Source organism: Borostomias antarcticus, assembly GCF_949987555.1.
Source record: "Borostomias antarcticus genome assembly, chromosome: 16".
Taxonomy (NCBI): Eukaryota; Metazoa; Chordata; class Actinopteri; order Stomiiformes; family Stomiidae; genus Borostomias; species Borostomias antarcticus.
Window position 1 is genome coordinate 2,287,600 of NC_140249.1, and position 15,000 is coordinate 2,302,599.

The following is a 15,000-nucleotide window of genomic DNA, read 5'->3' on the forward strand; positions in this document are numbered from 1 at the left end:
CCATACCTAACCTCTGACCTACACACTTAACCTCTGACCTCCATACCTAACCTCTCACCTCCATACTTAACCTCTAACCTCCACACACACACTCCACAACCGCGTAAGGGTGAAGGTCTTAGGGGTTGGTTTGGGACTAGTCCTATCATGGTGAAGGTCTTACTGTAGGGCCTGGCTTGGGACTACCTACCTCCTAGAGAGAGGTCAGCAGAGAAAAGACCTAGCTGACTGAACCTGTTGGTGTCAGTTGATAAAATGTGCAGTTTAATGTGTCACAACCCTGAGTTGTTTTAGTTCAATGCTAGTTCCTCATGTTGTATTATAAAAGACTTAAGGATGGCCTCAGCATACTGCGTTACTGCTATGCTACACTGCTGTCCCTACATGCATCAGTGTATCACCTGGCTATGAGATGTAGGTCACATGATAGACCTGAACACATGCCTTATTTATACCATGGAATCAAAAACAAGATGATGGTAAGAAAACGAGCGTTCTATAGGAGCAGAAAACAGCCCAGCTGGTTAGGGGGTATTCACAAAGCTCGCCGTCCACTAAATCCTCACCTTGAAAGCAATCTGGAAATTGACCTTTAATTAAAACTCCAAATATGTACTGAAAGAATCCTAGACAAATATGTGACCCGTACTCTGTTCATTGTGATGTAATGAGGTTTTGTAGTGAACACAGGCCTGGATCCTTCCAAGCATTCTGAGTTTTTGATTGAGCCCGTCTGGAGTGCGATGTGGACACAGTTGGAGAATTCCATTGGTTTTATTTGAACTAGGCAGGCTCAATCTGCTTCAAGTCTTGGATTTGAAAAGCGTTTTCACCCGGGAGTGTCGGAGAGAGAGCAAGAGCTTTGTGAATACCTCCCTCCCCAGGCTCATCTCTGGGCTCTGGACAGAGGTGGCGGAGGAACACTATGTCAGCAGCTACGGCACAATGACAGAGGGAACACAAACGGAACATGGGAGGGACGGGGGGGAGGAGGGGGGAGAGAAAGGAAGGATGGAGGAGGAGGAGGAGGGAGCGGCAGACAGTGGAGGGAGGAGGGTTGTGACTGGCAAAGAGCGGAGGGGTTACTAAAATAGAGTGTGTGGTGGGGGGGTGGGGGTTAGTGCTATAAAGAGAGGCTTTAGGGGCTGTCAAGTCTTAACGAGCCTTAGCCTGGCATTGTGTGTGTGTCACAGGGCACTGATAGTGAGGGAGATTGGAGGAGAGTGAATGGGTGGTCTGTCTGGCAGGCACAAAGGGAGCCGACAGACACTCACTCACTTTCCCACAGGAAGAGCTTTTAGAACAGGCAATGTTCAAGTTCTCTACTTCTGATTCAAAGGCAATTGCAGAATCGGAACACTAATAATATGAAGACTAAGATAATACAGTTTATGTTTACATGTGAAATACCTACAGTAAAGCAACTCTACACTGCCAGGGAGAGGGTACATCAGCTTCGTTACTGGTGGTGTTGATCATTTCTATGGGAGCATAAAGGGCCGTGATTGGCTATCGTCTCATCTGGGCCAATAGGAAAGGATAGATGCCACAGTGTATGATGTGGCTCATGTGTAAATAAGGATCTTTGCAGTCTCAAGGGTAGATACTCGACGGGGAATACTTCAAACTTTACCTGAAGTTCTTTCACTCTGTTCTCTCTCTCTCATTCTATTGTGTCCCTCCCTACACATCCAGATGGTTCTCTATGCTAAACGTCTTATTGATGGCTTCTACGCATGGAAGGGAAAGGCATGCAAAGGGATACAGGCGTCGTAGAGGCAGGTTGGTGGGCAGAAAGGGACAGATCATAGAGTTATTGAGCTTTTAACGGGAGATGGCATAATAATGTGTGAGTGTGACAGGATCTTGGCAAAGTTTAAACTTAATACATCAAAAGGAATAATTGTTCCATACCCATAAATTCAATTTCAAGATGCTCTGCCAACGCAGAAAGTTGACACGGTGAAAAGAGAGGGAAAAACAGGTTTCAGGTAGTGAACGTCCACAGTGGAACATAATACTGTGTATATATTATATATATACATATATACACTAAAACAGATTTAATAGAGTTATGGAATCTCTATTGGCGACATCATCGTGATTGCAGGTGTCACGTCCAGTAACAGACAGACAACGCAGACAGCCGCAGCTCTGTGACCCCAGAAATGAAAGGAAAAAGAACAAGAGAGAGAAGGAGAGAGAGAGAGAGAGAGAGAGAGAGAGAGAGAGAGAAGCAGGTAGGAGGCATGCATAGACAGAGACAAACAGCCACATCACTTACTGCCATGTCTACTAGACCTCATTTCTGGGGTAAACGATAGTGGACAGAAACAAACAAACACACAAAACCTTCTTTTTTTTTTTTTAAAGCAGTGGGTTACTCACAAACAGAAAAAACACAGTCTGGTAGATGAGGCTGGGGCTGTAATGGCGGGGGCCTTGTCGTTACAGGGTCCTCAAACTGTTCTGAGTTCAGCTAGCTAGAGTTTAGCTAGCTAGAGTTTAGCTAGCTGGAGTTTAGCTAGCTAGAGTTTAGCTAGCTAGAGTTTAGCTAGCTACTTTGTCACGCTGGCTCGATCTAGTCTCTGGCATCTCCCAGTTGACGTTAAGATGATGAGATTCAAAGACTACTCGTGTCACACGAGCTACTTACCCCATTTACCTCAACTGACATGTTACATTTACTACTTAGTACTAACGCACTATGTGATCTAGCTACATAAATCTATCACTGGAAAGGTCATAGGTCACATACTCTTGAACAATTGTAACCAGGCTCATACTGTGCTTCAAGTTTCTTATTAGCTACAGTAGCCTAATATCAACTACCCTTCAGGGTACGGTCAGCGAGGAGCCACTTACAACCCGTTTTGGAACCGAACCAGCACAAAGTGCTCTACTCCTGCAGTCTTTAATAGAGTCCCACAGCAAAACAAAACCCCGGCCACACAGACGGACTCAGCACGGTGAACGAGAGACACATGAGGGGCAGACGAGAAAAAAAACATCTCATGATGACAAGACAGCACACCTGGCTGAAGGAGAGTGATGAGTCATCAGAACATTATGTCCAGCGAAGCTACTTAAACTGACGGCTCATTCCTTAGTATGTGACGTGGCGTCCAACACGCCAGGCGTCAGGCCAACCAAGCTGCATGTCAGACGCACCCTGACCCCGCCGGTGGCTCACGCAGTCTATGATTCTATTTTAGGAGATTGGGAGGACATGCATCAACACAGCTATGAGCGCTGGTCTCTCTTCTCTGCTTCATTTACATGCAGCTGGGCGGGTGGGAGAGAGGGGAGTGTGTTACTGGCTGGCTGGACCCCACTGCGTGTGCATGCGTGTGTGTGTGTGCGTGTGTATTTGTTTGTGCATGTGTGTGTGTGTGTGAGCGTGTGTGTGTGCATGTGTGTGTGTGTGTGCATGCGTGTGCGTGCATGTGAGTGTGAGTGAGGCTTGCTGGAGGGAGAGCAGAGCCACACAGGAGTCTGAGGAGGTCGAAAGAGGGATGGCGACAGGGAGGGAAGGACGCCAAAGGCATGCACACACACACACACACACACACACACACACACACATGCACGCACACACCCCCCCCAACTCAGATGTACACACATATACAAAGACAAAGGCGCGCGCACACACATACACCCCAACTCAGATGCACACACATATGCAAAGACAAAGGCGCGCGCACACACACACACGTATTGTATACTGTAAAGACACAGATGAGCAAACACACTCTTACACACACACACACACACACACACACACACACACACACACACACACACACACACACACACACAGCCCTTCCGTTCCATTCTGGCATGCAGTGTCCCAATGAGGAGACGAACAGGAGGAAATGAACATACTGTAGAAGCCGGCCATGACGGAGTTTTGACAGCGATCACCTGTATAGTCATTTGGACACCTGATGAGGGAAAGAGGACACAGAGGGGAGGGGGGAGGAGGAGGGAGGGGGGAGGAGGGGGGAGGGAGGAGAGAGCGAGCAAAAGGACAGAGGAGGACATGTAAGGGGAGGGAGGGAAGGAAGGAGAGACACACGAGAGCAGAGAGAACACAGAATTAGAAACAGTGTGCGACATCATCGCTGTGACATCATTGCGGTGACATCATCGCGGTAACATCATCACCGCTACAGTTTGACCTCCTTCCTGTCGGCGGCGTCACGCGAGCGCGGCGTCAAAGCAGCCGTGACAACCCGCGAGAGTCGCCGTGACAACCTGCGGGACAAACACACACACCCAGATTGCTCCCCTGAGCGGTTGGAGCAGACCGACGACGTGTGAAGTGTGTGTTTTTGGTGTCGTCTCTAAGTGGGAGGTTAAGACGAAAGGAGAAGAGCGATGTTGACACCCTGCATCTGCAGTACGTCCTCAGACAGGAGCCACATTGTAACACTCATTGTAACACCTCCACGACACACACAGTGTAACAGCAATACTGTAACTGCAAGTTCTCAGCAGCAGCAACAGTAAAGCACAGAGTGAGAGTAACACCACATAACACATACTGTAACCCCACATAACACAGACTGTAACACCACATAACACATCCTTTAATCCCACATAACACAGACTGTAACCCCAAATAACACAGACTGTAACACCACATAACACAGACTGTAACCCTACATAACACATCCTGTAACCCTACATAACACAGACTGTAACCCTACATAACACAGACTGTAACCCCACATAACACAGACTGTAACCCCACATAACACAGACTGTAACCCCACATAACACAGACTGTAACACCACATAACACATTGTGTAACCCCACATAACACATCCTTTAACCCCACATAACACATTGTGTAACCCCACATAACACAGACCGTAACCCCACATAACAAATCCTGTAACCCCACATAACACAGACCGTAACCCTACATAACACATCCTGTAACCCCACATAACACATCCTGTAACCCCCAACACCATCTCAACCTTCAACACCGTCTCAACCTTCAACAGCATCTCAACCTTCAACACCTTCAACACCATTTAAACCTTCAACACTATCTCAACCTTCAACACCTTCAACACCGTCTCAACCTTCAACACCTTCAACACCATCCCAAACGTCAACACCTTCAACACCATCTCAACATTCAACACCTTCAACACCATCTCAAACGTCAACACCTTCAACACCGTCTCAACCTTCAACACCTTCAACACCATCTCAAACGTCAACACCTTCAACACCGTCTCAACATTCAACACCTTCAACACCATCTCAAACGTCAACACCTTCAACACCGTCTCAACATTCAACACCTTCAACACCGTCTCAACCTTCAACACCTTCAACACCGTCTCAACCTTCAACACCTTCAACACCATCTCAAACGTCAACACCTTCAACACCGTCTCAACATTCAACACCTTCAACACCGTCTCAACATTCAACACCTTCAACACCGTCTCAACATTCAACACCTTCAACACCATCTCAACCTTCAACGCTGTTTAAACCTTCAACACCATCTCAACCTTCAACTGTCTCAACCTTCAACACCGACTCAACCTTCAACACCATCTCAACCTTCAACTGACTCAACCTTCAACACCATCCCAACCTTCAACACCGTCTCAACCTTCAACACCGTCTCAACCTTCAACACCGTCTCAACCTTCAACACCATCCCAACCTTCAACACTGTCTCAACCTTCAACACCGTCTCAACCTTCAACACCATCTCAACCTTCAACTGTCTCAACCTTCAACACCATCTCAACCTTCAGCACCATCTCAACCTTCAACACCATCTCAACCTTCAGCACCATCTCAACCTTCAGCACCATCCCAACCTTCAACACCGTCTCAACCTTCAACACCGTCTCAGGGACCCCCTCCCTGTATTACTGCATCGTGTATGAAACCCCACGGAGCGCCCCCCCCCCCCCCCCCCCCCCCCCTCCAAACCAAAAGAGACAACTTCGCTGTGCATTTTGAATCAAATAAAGCAAGAAGCTCTACCTCAGAAGAACTCTGCCTCAGAAGAACTCTGCCTCAGAAGAACTCTACCTCAAGAGCTCTGCCTCAGAAGAACTCTACCTCAGAAGAGCTCTACCTCAGAAGAGCTCTACCTCAGAAGAACTCTGCCTCGGAAGAGCTCTGCCTCAGAAGAACTCTACCTCAGAAGAACTCTGCCTTAGAAGAACTCTGCCTCAGAAGAACTCTGCCTCAGAAGAACTCTGCCTCAGAAGAACTCTGCCTCAGAAGAACTCTGCCTCAGAAGAACTCTACCTCAGAAGAACTCTGCCTCAGAAGAACTCTGCCTCAGAAGAACTCTGCCTCAGAAGAACTCTGCCTCAGAAGAACTCTGCCTCAGAAGAACTCTGCCTCAGAAGAGCCACTCAGCAATTTCCCATGCAGCTATAAATAGACCAGGAGAGCTGAGAGAGAAAGAGAGAGAGGGGGAGAGAGGAGAGAAAGAGGGAGAGATGAGAGGGAGGGAAAGGGAGAGACAGAGAGAGAGAGAGAGAGAGAGAGAGAGAGGAGAGAGAGGGGGAGAGAGGAGAGAAAGAGGGAGAGATGAGAGGGAGGGAAAGGGAGAGACAGAGAGAGAGAGAGAGAGAGAGGGAGAGAGGAGAGAAAGAGGGAGAGATGAGAGGGAGGGAAAGGGAGAGACAGAGAGAGAGAGAGAGAGAGAGAGAGAGAGAGAGAGCAGGCAAAAGAGTGAGAGGATTTAAGACCCTGGAGGCCCGTGCATGCCAGTGCCCCTTCCTCCCCCCCAGCCCTAGGATCAGGAGAAACCTCCTCAGGGACAGAGAGAACCGCATCTCTCTTTCCTACCATCACTCATCTGAATGAGAGGAGCTTGGATGTTCCCCCGGGGGGAGTGCAGAGGGTGCTAGACAGGAAGTGCACATGCTGAGGAACCTTCCTACTGTTAGACACTTTAAATGTACATTTGCACTCTTGTACATTTGGCTTTTCTGTATACAGTACTTTAGTATTGTAAATTTGTATTCTTGTCTGTATTACTTTGTCATATTTTGATGCTGTAACATTACAATTTCCCCCTGGGGATCTATAAATTACTACTACTACTACTACTTCTACTACAGCTACTACTACTACATTGGCAGCAGGTAAGTAGCCAGTAGCATAGTACATAACATCATATCCTGTCCATTGTTCTAATCTGACCAGTTGGAGCTGATTAAGCTACACTCCTGTGAACCCACATCAGCAGTGTGCCAGCGTGCACATTTGCACAGTCCTGTCAACACTGATCTCCACACAGATATTTTCCCAATGCCATCTTGTTCCAATGTTGTTGTAAATTCATCAAACGCCCCGTTACTTCAAGGAAATGAAGTTGAAAGACTAATTTTCCTGTCAGAGTGGAAGCTACAGTACATATACACACTCTTTTTTGCAGAGCTTTGAAACAAGCTTGGTTTAAGATGGGCCAGAAACACAGGTTTTTAGTTGAGGATTAGGCTTAATCTAGACATAGGAAATCCAACAATTAGGCAATTATATCCGCTGTAAACTGGCCAGTAAACGCCATCTGTTGTCCAGCAGAAAGGGATTTTGACAACAATCATCAACATTTTGTCAAAATGAGAAAATATCCTGAGAAACAGCCAAAGTGCAGGTAGGTATATCCAGCTGGCTGTGCTTCAGATGGAGAGAACGGAGAGACGAACAGAGAAAGAGAGGAAGAAGAAGAAGAAGAAGAAGAAGAAGGAATAAGGATATAAATACAGACAGACATCATACCTGGATGACAGAAAGCGGAGACCAGCGACAGAAGGACGGAGAGAAGCTGGGGAAGAACAAGGAACAAGCCCAGCCGGCGATCCCAAGGTCAACCAAGCCCCCAGGGTTCAAACTCAAAAGTGAAGGCCTATTGAACTGCGCCATCTTGGCAAATTCCGCGTCGTTTGATGTATGTCCGGTGACTTTTGTACTTGCGCAGTTGAAAAGCACAACTGCGCAAGTACAAAAGTCACCGGATATACGTCAAACGATGCGGAATTTGCCAAGATGGCGCGGTTCAATAGGCCTTCACTTTTTATAGCGGTCAGTGAATGGAGTGGCTGTATCCAGTTCTATTAATACATCCATGAGGTCCGTGACGAATCACGAAGTTCGGAGGTCAATGACGACCAATGAGAGACTCCGATTTTTTGGTCGGGCCGGCCGGTCAAGGATAAAACATGAGGTACAACATTGAGGTAAGACAGAGCAGCCACAGAGAGACTAAGACTGAGGTCACAGAGAGAGAGAGAGAGAGAGAGAGAGCAGCAGGGGATGAGGCAGGGAAGAGGGGGGGGGGGGGGGGGGGGCACTTACTTGCACGAGAGCTGGTTTATACCGTGTATGAAGTAACAGTCTCCTCCGTTACTGCAGTAGGTCTTCTCTGTCTCGTTGCAGCGCCTTGCTGGGCTCACGCCCGGAGACAGAGTAGTGGTCACTACAGGAGAGAGAGAGGGAGAGTAGTGGTCACTACAAGAGAGAGAGAGGAAGAGAAGTGGTCACTACAGGAGAGAGAGAGAGGGAGCGAGAGAGAGGGAGAGAGAGTAGTGGTCAATACAGGAGAGAGAAAGAGAGTGGTCACTACAGGAGAGAGAGTGGTCACTACAGGAGAGAGAGAGAGTAGTGGTCACTACAGGAGAGAGAGAGAGAGAGAGAGAGAGAGAGAGAGTAGTGGTCACTACAGGAGAGAGAGAGAGAGTAGAGGTCACTACAGGAGAGAGAGAGAGAGAGAGAGAGAGAGAGAGAGAGAGAGAGTAGAGGTCACTACAGGAGAGAGAGAGAGAGAGAGAGAGAGAGAGAGAGTAGTGGTCACTACACCCATATTTTACAGAAGAGAGTTTCTCTATCTTAGAAGAAGAGATAAGCAGTTTCCAAAGTCAGGGAAATGTTATACTCTGAGGTGACCTAGACTCCAGGACTGGAGAAGAACTTGAGATCCTTAGCAACCAAGGGGATAAACATGTACTTGGAGGTGACAGATCATAGCAACCAAGGGGATAAACATGTACCTGGAGGTGACAGTCACCAACACTAACCTCCCCCACCTGCCCACCGAGACACAACTATGATACAGTCACCAACAGAAATGGATCCCAGCTTCTACAACTCTGCCGCACACTGGGTCTGTATATAGTCAATGGTCGGCTGCGAGGGGACTCTTATGGTAGATATACCTACAGCTCATCTCTTGGCAGTAGTACTGTGGACTACTGTATCACTGACCTCAGACCAGCTCATCTCTTAGCAGTAGTACTGTGGACTACTGTATCACTGACCTCAGCCCAGCTCATCTCTTAGCAGTAGTACTGTGGACTACTGTATCACTGACCTCAGTCCAGCTCATCTCTTGGCAGTAGTACTGTGGACTACTGTATCACTGACCTCAGCCCAGCTCATCTCTTAGCAGTAGTACTGTGGACTACTGTATCACTGACCTCAGCCCAGCTCATCTCTTAGCAGTAGTACTGTGGACTACTGTATCACTGACCTCAGCCCAGCTCATCTCTTGGCAGTAGTACTGTGGACTACTGTATCACTGACCTCAGCCCAGCTCATCTCTTGGCAGTAGTACTGTGGAATACCGTATCACTGACCTCAGCCCAGCTCATCTCTTGGCAGTAGTACTGTGGACTACTGTATCACTGACCTCAGACCAGCGTCTCTCAGAGCATTCACAGTAAGTCCACTCACCCCTGTCAGACCACAGCAAAATCACAGTCTATATGAACAGAGCAACAACTAATCAAGATGCATCTAAATCCAGCAATCTACATTCCATTAGAATGTTATAGGTCAGGGGTGTCAAACATACGGCCCGCGGGCCAAAACCGGCCCGCCAGATGGTTCAAACCGGCCCACGAGACGACGTCCAAAATTAATAAAAAGGAACAGATATTCCAAATTTGTCCAGCAGAGGTCGCACTGACATAACGAGAGATCCGGAAATAAACAGCACGTGACAGCAACGCGCCCAGAATCATCTGGCAATCTTGCCTTATCGTTATTAAGCTCTTGTTGTCAAAATTACCCACGGTTGCACCGTCATTACCAAAATGTCTGTCAAAACGGAGAAAAGTTGACAGAGTGCAGAGTTTTCCAAGAAAAATGGACTGATTCTTATTTATTCACAGAAGTGAAAGGGAAACCTGTGTGCTTGGTGTGTAATCAGCAAGTTTCAGTGCTCAAGGAATATAATATTCGACGCCACTATGAGACTCATCATGGTGAAAAATACAACCATTTGCGAGGACAACTGAGAATAGAGAAGATAAATGAATTGTTAGTGGGTCTGAAGAAACAGCAGTCTGTTTTTACCCGTAGCCGAGAGGTCAGTGATGCAGCGGTGAAAGCTAGCTACCTTATTGCTAACGAGATAGCGTTAGGATCCAAGCCATTTTCTGAGGGCGAGTTCGTGAAAACATGCATGCTGAAGGCTGCAGAAATCGTGTGCCCTGAAAAGCGACAGGCCTTTGCCAACATTAGCCTAACGAGGAACACTGTCGCAGATAGAATTTCAGATCTCTCGGCAGACTTGGACAGCCAAATGAATCACAAAGTCAAGTCATTTGTTGCATTTTCGGTTGCAATTGATGAGAGCACTCTGAAGAATACAGTTCTGTTAAAAATAACATTTACTGTGGTAATGTAATATTTAAAGACCATGAACATTGTGCAGTATAATATCAGTCAGCAGCTTCAGCACAAAATAGTTTGGTCTGGTGTAACTCTATTGCTCATGCACTGCTATCACTTTTATGGGTTTTTGAAATGTACAAATTTAATACATTTACAAGGCAGGGTGATAACGTTCTTCATAGCTCCCACTTTAGTTTGTGCATAGTGTGGTGAGTCAGTTCAGGTGGTCAGATGTGAAAATGTATCTACTGTACATTAAAATAAACAAGTTGTTTTAATCAAAGTGAAATGCCATTTTTTCAGTTCCATAGGCCTATCTGTGAATAAATGTTTTGTGCCTTTGTAGATCCACTGTGATCTGTGAGTTATAATGCACATATATAGGCTAAATGATAAATTAAGGCATAATATTGAAATATTGAAAAACAAAGGTAAAGATTTGGAGTTGACGTTATTTCTAGGTTATTTTGCTATTATTTTACTGGCCCGGCCCACTTGAGATCAGATTGGGCTCTATGTGGCCCCTGAAGCAAAATGAGTTTGACACCCCTGTTCTAGGTGGAGGGAAGATAGTCAAGAAACCCATCAAAAAGCTCTCTCAGCCACAAATACAATTTCTATTGGATCACTTCCTAAAACAAAACAGTTCCATGTAATAGTGAGGGTGTCAACTTAGCAGTAGAGACCTTGAACAGTATATTTGATATATCTGCCTCCCTATCAAATCTAAAAACATCTCACCGAAAGCCAAAGTTCAATAACGACAAGAAATGGTTTGATGATGAATGCAAATGCCTTAGGAAGACACTGAGAAACAGAGACCCAGATATTCAGACACTACGTCAGCACTATGGTGAAACACTCAAACAGTATAAAAACGTACTTAGGAAAAAGAAGGCACAATGTATCACAAAACAGCTCAATGTAATTGAAGAATCTATTGAATCAAACAGCTTTTGGGAAAATTGGAACAGACTATATAAGCAACAACGTGACCAACTGCCAATTCAGAATGGGGATACAGTCTCTGGCTGAGTAGTGGTCACTACAGGAGAGAGAGAGAGTAGTGGTCAGAGAGAGAGAGAGAGAGAGAGAGAGAGAGAGAGAGAGAGTAGTGGTCAGAGAGAGAGAGAGAGAGAGAGAGAGTAGTGGTCACTACAGGAGAGAGAGAGAGTAGTGGTCAGAGAGAGAGAGAGAGAGAGAGAGAGAGAGAGAGAGTAGTGGTCACTACAGGAGAGAGAGAGTAGTGGTCAGAGAGAGAGAGAGAGAGAGATAGAGAGTAGTGGTCACTACAGGAGAGAGAGAGAGTAGTGGTCAGAGAGAGAGAGAGAGAGAGAGAGAGAGAGAGAGATAGAGAGTAGTGGTCACTACAGGAGAGAGAGAGAGTCTCAAAAAACTCCTCTAACGTTGAGGAATCAGATTCCGTCTCCAAACTGGACACTGCAGCTAATACCGCGATGTGTGAAAACACTTAAAAATGTTCTCTCTGAGCATTGGCATAGAACCAGGTCTCTGTTACACAAACAAAGTTCCAGGAAAAGTGGTGTCTGTGTGACTCACATGTCTGGACGGTGATGTAACTGGTGGCGTTCTCCTGGCCAAGCATGTTCTCCACCACACACGTGTAGTTCCCAGAATCCTCCTGCCGCACGCGGTTGATCAGCACCTTGGAGTTTCTCCTGCACATGGAACAAGAGGAGGCAGGAGAGAGAGCGTGGAAGAGGAGAGAGAGGAGAAGAGGAGGAGGAGGAGCGTGGAAGAGGAGAGAGAAGGAGAAGAGGAGGAAGAGGAGCGTGGAAGAGGGGAGGGAGGAGAAGAGGAGGAGGAGGAGCGTGGAAGAGGAGAGAGAGGAGAAGAGGAGGAGCGTGGAAGAGGAGAGAGAGGAGAAGAGGAGGAAGAGGAGCGTGGAAGAGGGGAGGGAGGAGGGGGAGAGTTAGGGAGGAAGAGGGGAAGGCCTTGGGGGTATTCTGGGATTTACACATTTCCTTTATCCAGGCATGAGGTAAAATCATATAGCAAAAAAAACACACAAAAAAAAGCCAGCGTCATCTTGTGTTTCAATATCGCCAACTTCTTAAAATAATGGCCCAGATTTATCTTAAACTCTTCATGATGCTGGTCACCTCTGGTAAAATTGACTACATCCTCAATTGATAACATCACACTGTTCCTACTCCGGTATTATAATGGTCTATGTCCACATGCCTATATGTTGACTTAGGACATTTTTTTAAAACTTGAAAATATGACTCAGGCCATTATTTGAAGAAGGAGATTCATAGTTATATTCAAATGCATGTAAATGTTAGGGTTAGGGTTGCGATTGGCTGCGTGAGTCTCCTACTTGGTGGTCTTGATCTTGAGGTCTCGGCCTCTCTGGAGCTCCCGGCCGTCTTTGTACCAGCGGAAGGAGGGGCTGGGGGTCCCTGACGCCTCGCACTTCAGGGACATCTTCTCGCCCTCGGTCAGCGACCGGCCCCACATGGCCCGCAGCTTAGGGGCCGCGGCTGGGGGGGCGATGGGGCAGAGGTCAAACACAAAGCAGGGGTTACCGAAGCTGAACTATGAAGTAAAAAAGGGCGAACATGTGTGTGTGTGTGAGACAGAGAGAGAGAGAGAGAGGGAGAAAGAGAGAGAATGTGTGCGTTTGTAGGCGTATGTGTGAGGTTCGAACCACTGATTCAACAATGACCCTCATGAACTCTGACCCCACAACTGAGGCTATGACCTGGGTTTCTGAAACCTCACTAATGGTAATCTTCTCCATGTACGGACATACATGCACACACACACACACACACACACACACACACACACACACACACACACACACACACACACAGTAGGTAACTACGATCTGAGGTCACATAAAAAAAAACAACAACTACTGTACACATTAAAAGAAGTGTTTTCAAAGAACCCGAACGCTCTTTATTCCCGCCGCGCTGGCCTGCTGTGTGCGGTATTCCAGGGATGAGGATGTGTGCATTATCCAGGGATGAGGATGTGTGCGGTATTCCAGGGGATGAGGATGTGTGCATTATCCAGGGAGGAGGATGTGTGCATTATCCAGGGAGGAGGATGTGTGCGGTATTCTAGGGATGAGGATGTGTGCGGTATTCCAGGGATGAGGATGTGTGCATTATCCAGGGAGGAGGATGTGTGCATTATCCAGGGAGGAGGATGTGTAGGAGCTTCCTCCCTGCTTTGCCATCACAGTCCCAGCTCAGCCAAGGTCTCAAGAGAGCCTCCCTATCTTCTCTCTGCTCCGCGAAACACCCGCAGATTGCATCACCCACAGCTCTGGAGCGAGCCAGCGAGCCGTCACCCTCACCATACCCTGAGGACACTCCTCTGAGCAGGGGGTGGGCAAGGGCTGGACAGTGCGACTGTTTTGCTCACATTTGCGAGTGGATAATTTCCAATTCGACAAAATTAGAAAAAATTAGACAAAAAATGACCTCAGTGATTGTAGCTAGTAGCTAGCGAGCTAACGTTAGCTAGCTAGTTAGCTAAGTGCTGTAAAGCTTGTTACTCGAAGCTCAAGACTACTTTTCATTTATTGACATAGCTAACACTTTCAATTGCTATATACCCCAGTCATTTTAACCCTCTGAGGGAAAGTTAGTGTTAGCTGGCAGCTGGAACACTGCAGCATGCCTTGAAGCTGGACACAATTTTACAGTTACACTGAATTAAGTAGCCTAGTCTAGTTTTAGTAATTTAGTGATTTATTCTTATTTAAAACAGTTGATGGTGAGAGACAGAAGGCAGGGACTATTATATTCTATATATTCTCTATATATATTCTCTTTATATACTATAAATTATGTTGTGTGTCTAATTTCTACCCCAAACAGGAATTTAACATTTTAATTTGTGTCTCTTCATATCTGGGGGTGGGACTGTCTGGGGGGGCGGGGGGGGGGGACTTGAAGGTTGGAGTAGTAGTACTACAATAACTTAATCCTACTTTCACCCCTGGTTAGGATTAGGCTAAATAAGCACTTTATTTGTTTGAAAATGTCCCCTTTATGAAAATTGTAGAATTTTCATTGTGCTACTAAAAAATGTTGTGTGCTACTAAATGTTTCAGCATGGTAGCACAGTGCTACTTGGAGAAAAGCTAAGCGTCCAGCCCTGCAGTATATAGATGAACCCCACACACACACGCACACACACACACACACAATCCGCTTTGAGCAATTGCAGAATTGTTGTCAAGCCGGCTGTTGAAGTGGCCCTGCATTCCTGAGTTCCCATATCACCCTGCCTGTCCTCTCTGTGACTCGGGCTTAGAGAGAGACTACAGGAACACATGCACA

At 46.7% G+C, this 15,000-nt stretch overlaps 1 protein-coding gene across 1 annotated transcript in view; it reads right to left on the bottom strand.

The window, feature by feature from the left end:
• nrg2b (neuregulin 2b) overlaps window positions 1–15,000 on the bottom strand; it is a gene marked incomplete at its 3' end in the record, with an annotated part of 34,562 nt that overhangs the window by 8,029 nt on the left and 11,533 nt on the right. Inside the window, exons 2-6 of the mRNA XM_084451017.1 lie at window positions 13,020–13,182; window positions 12,236–12,354; window positions 8,357–8,477; window positions 3,886–3,944; window positions 1,915–1,938 (exon numbers count right to left, since the gene is read on the bottom strand). Coding sequence (XP_084307143.1) covers window positions 1,915–1,938; window positions 3,886–3,944; window positions 8,357–8,477; window positions 12,236–12,354; window positions 13,020–13,182 — 486 coding nt within the window. The remainder of the gene's footprint in view (window positions 1–1,914; window positions 1,939–3,885; window positions 3,945–8,356; window positions 8,478–12,235; window positions 12,355–13,019; window positions 13,183–15,000) is intronic.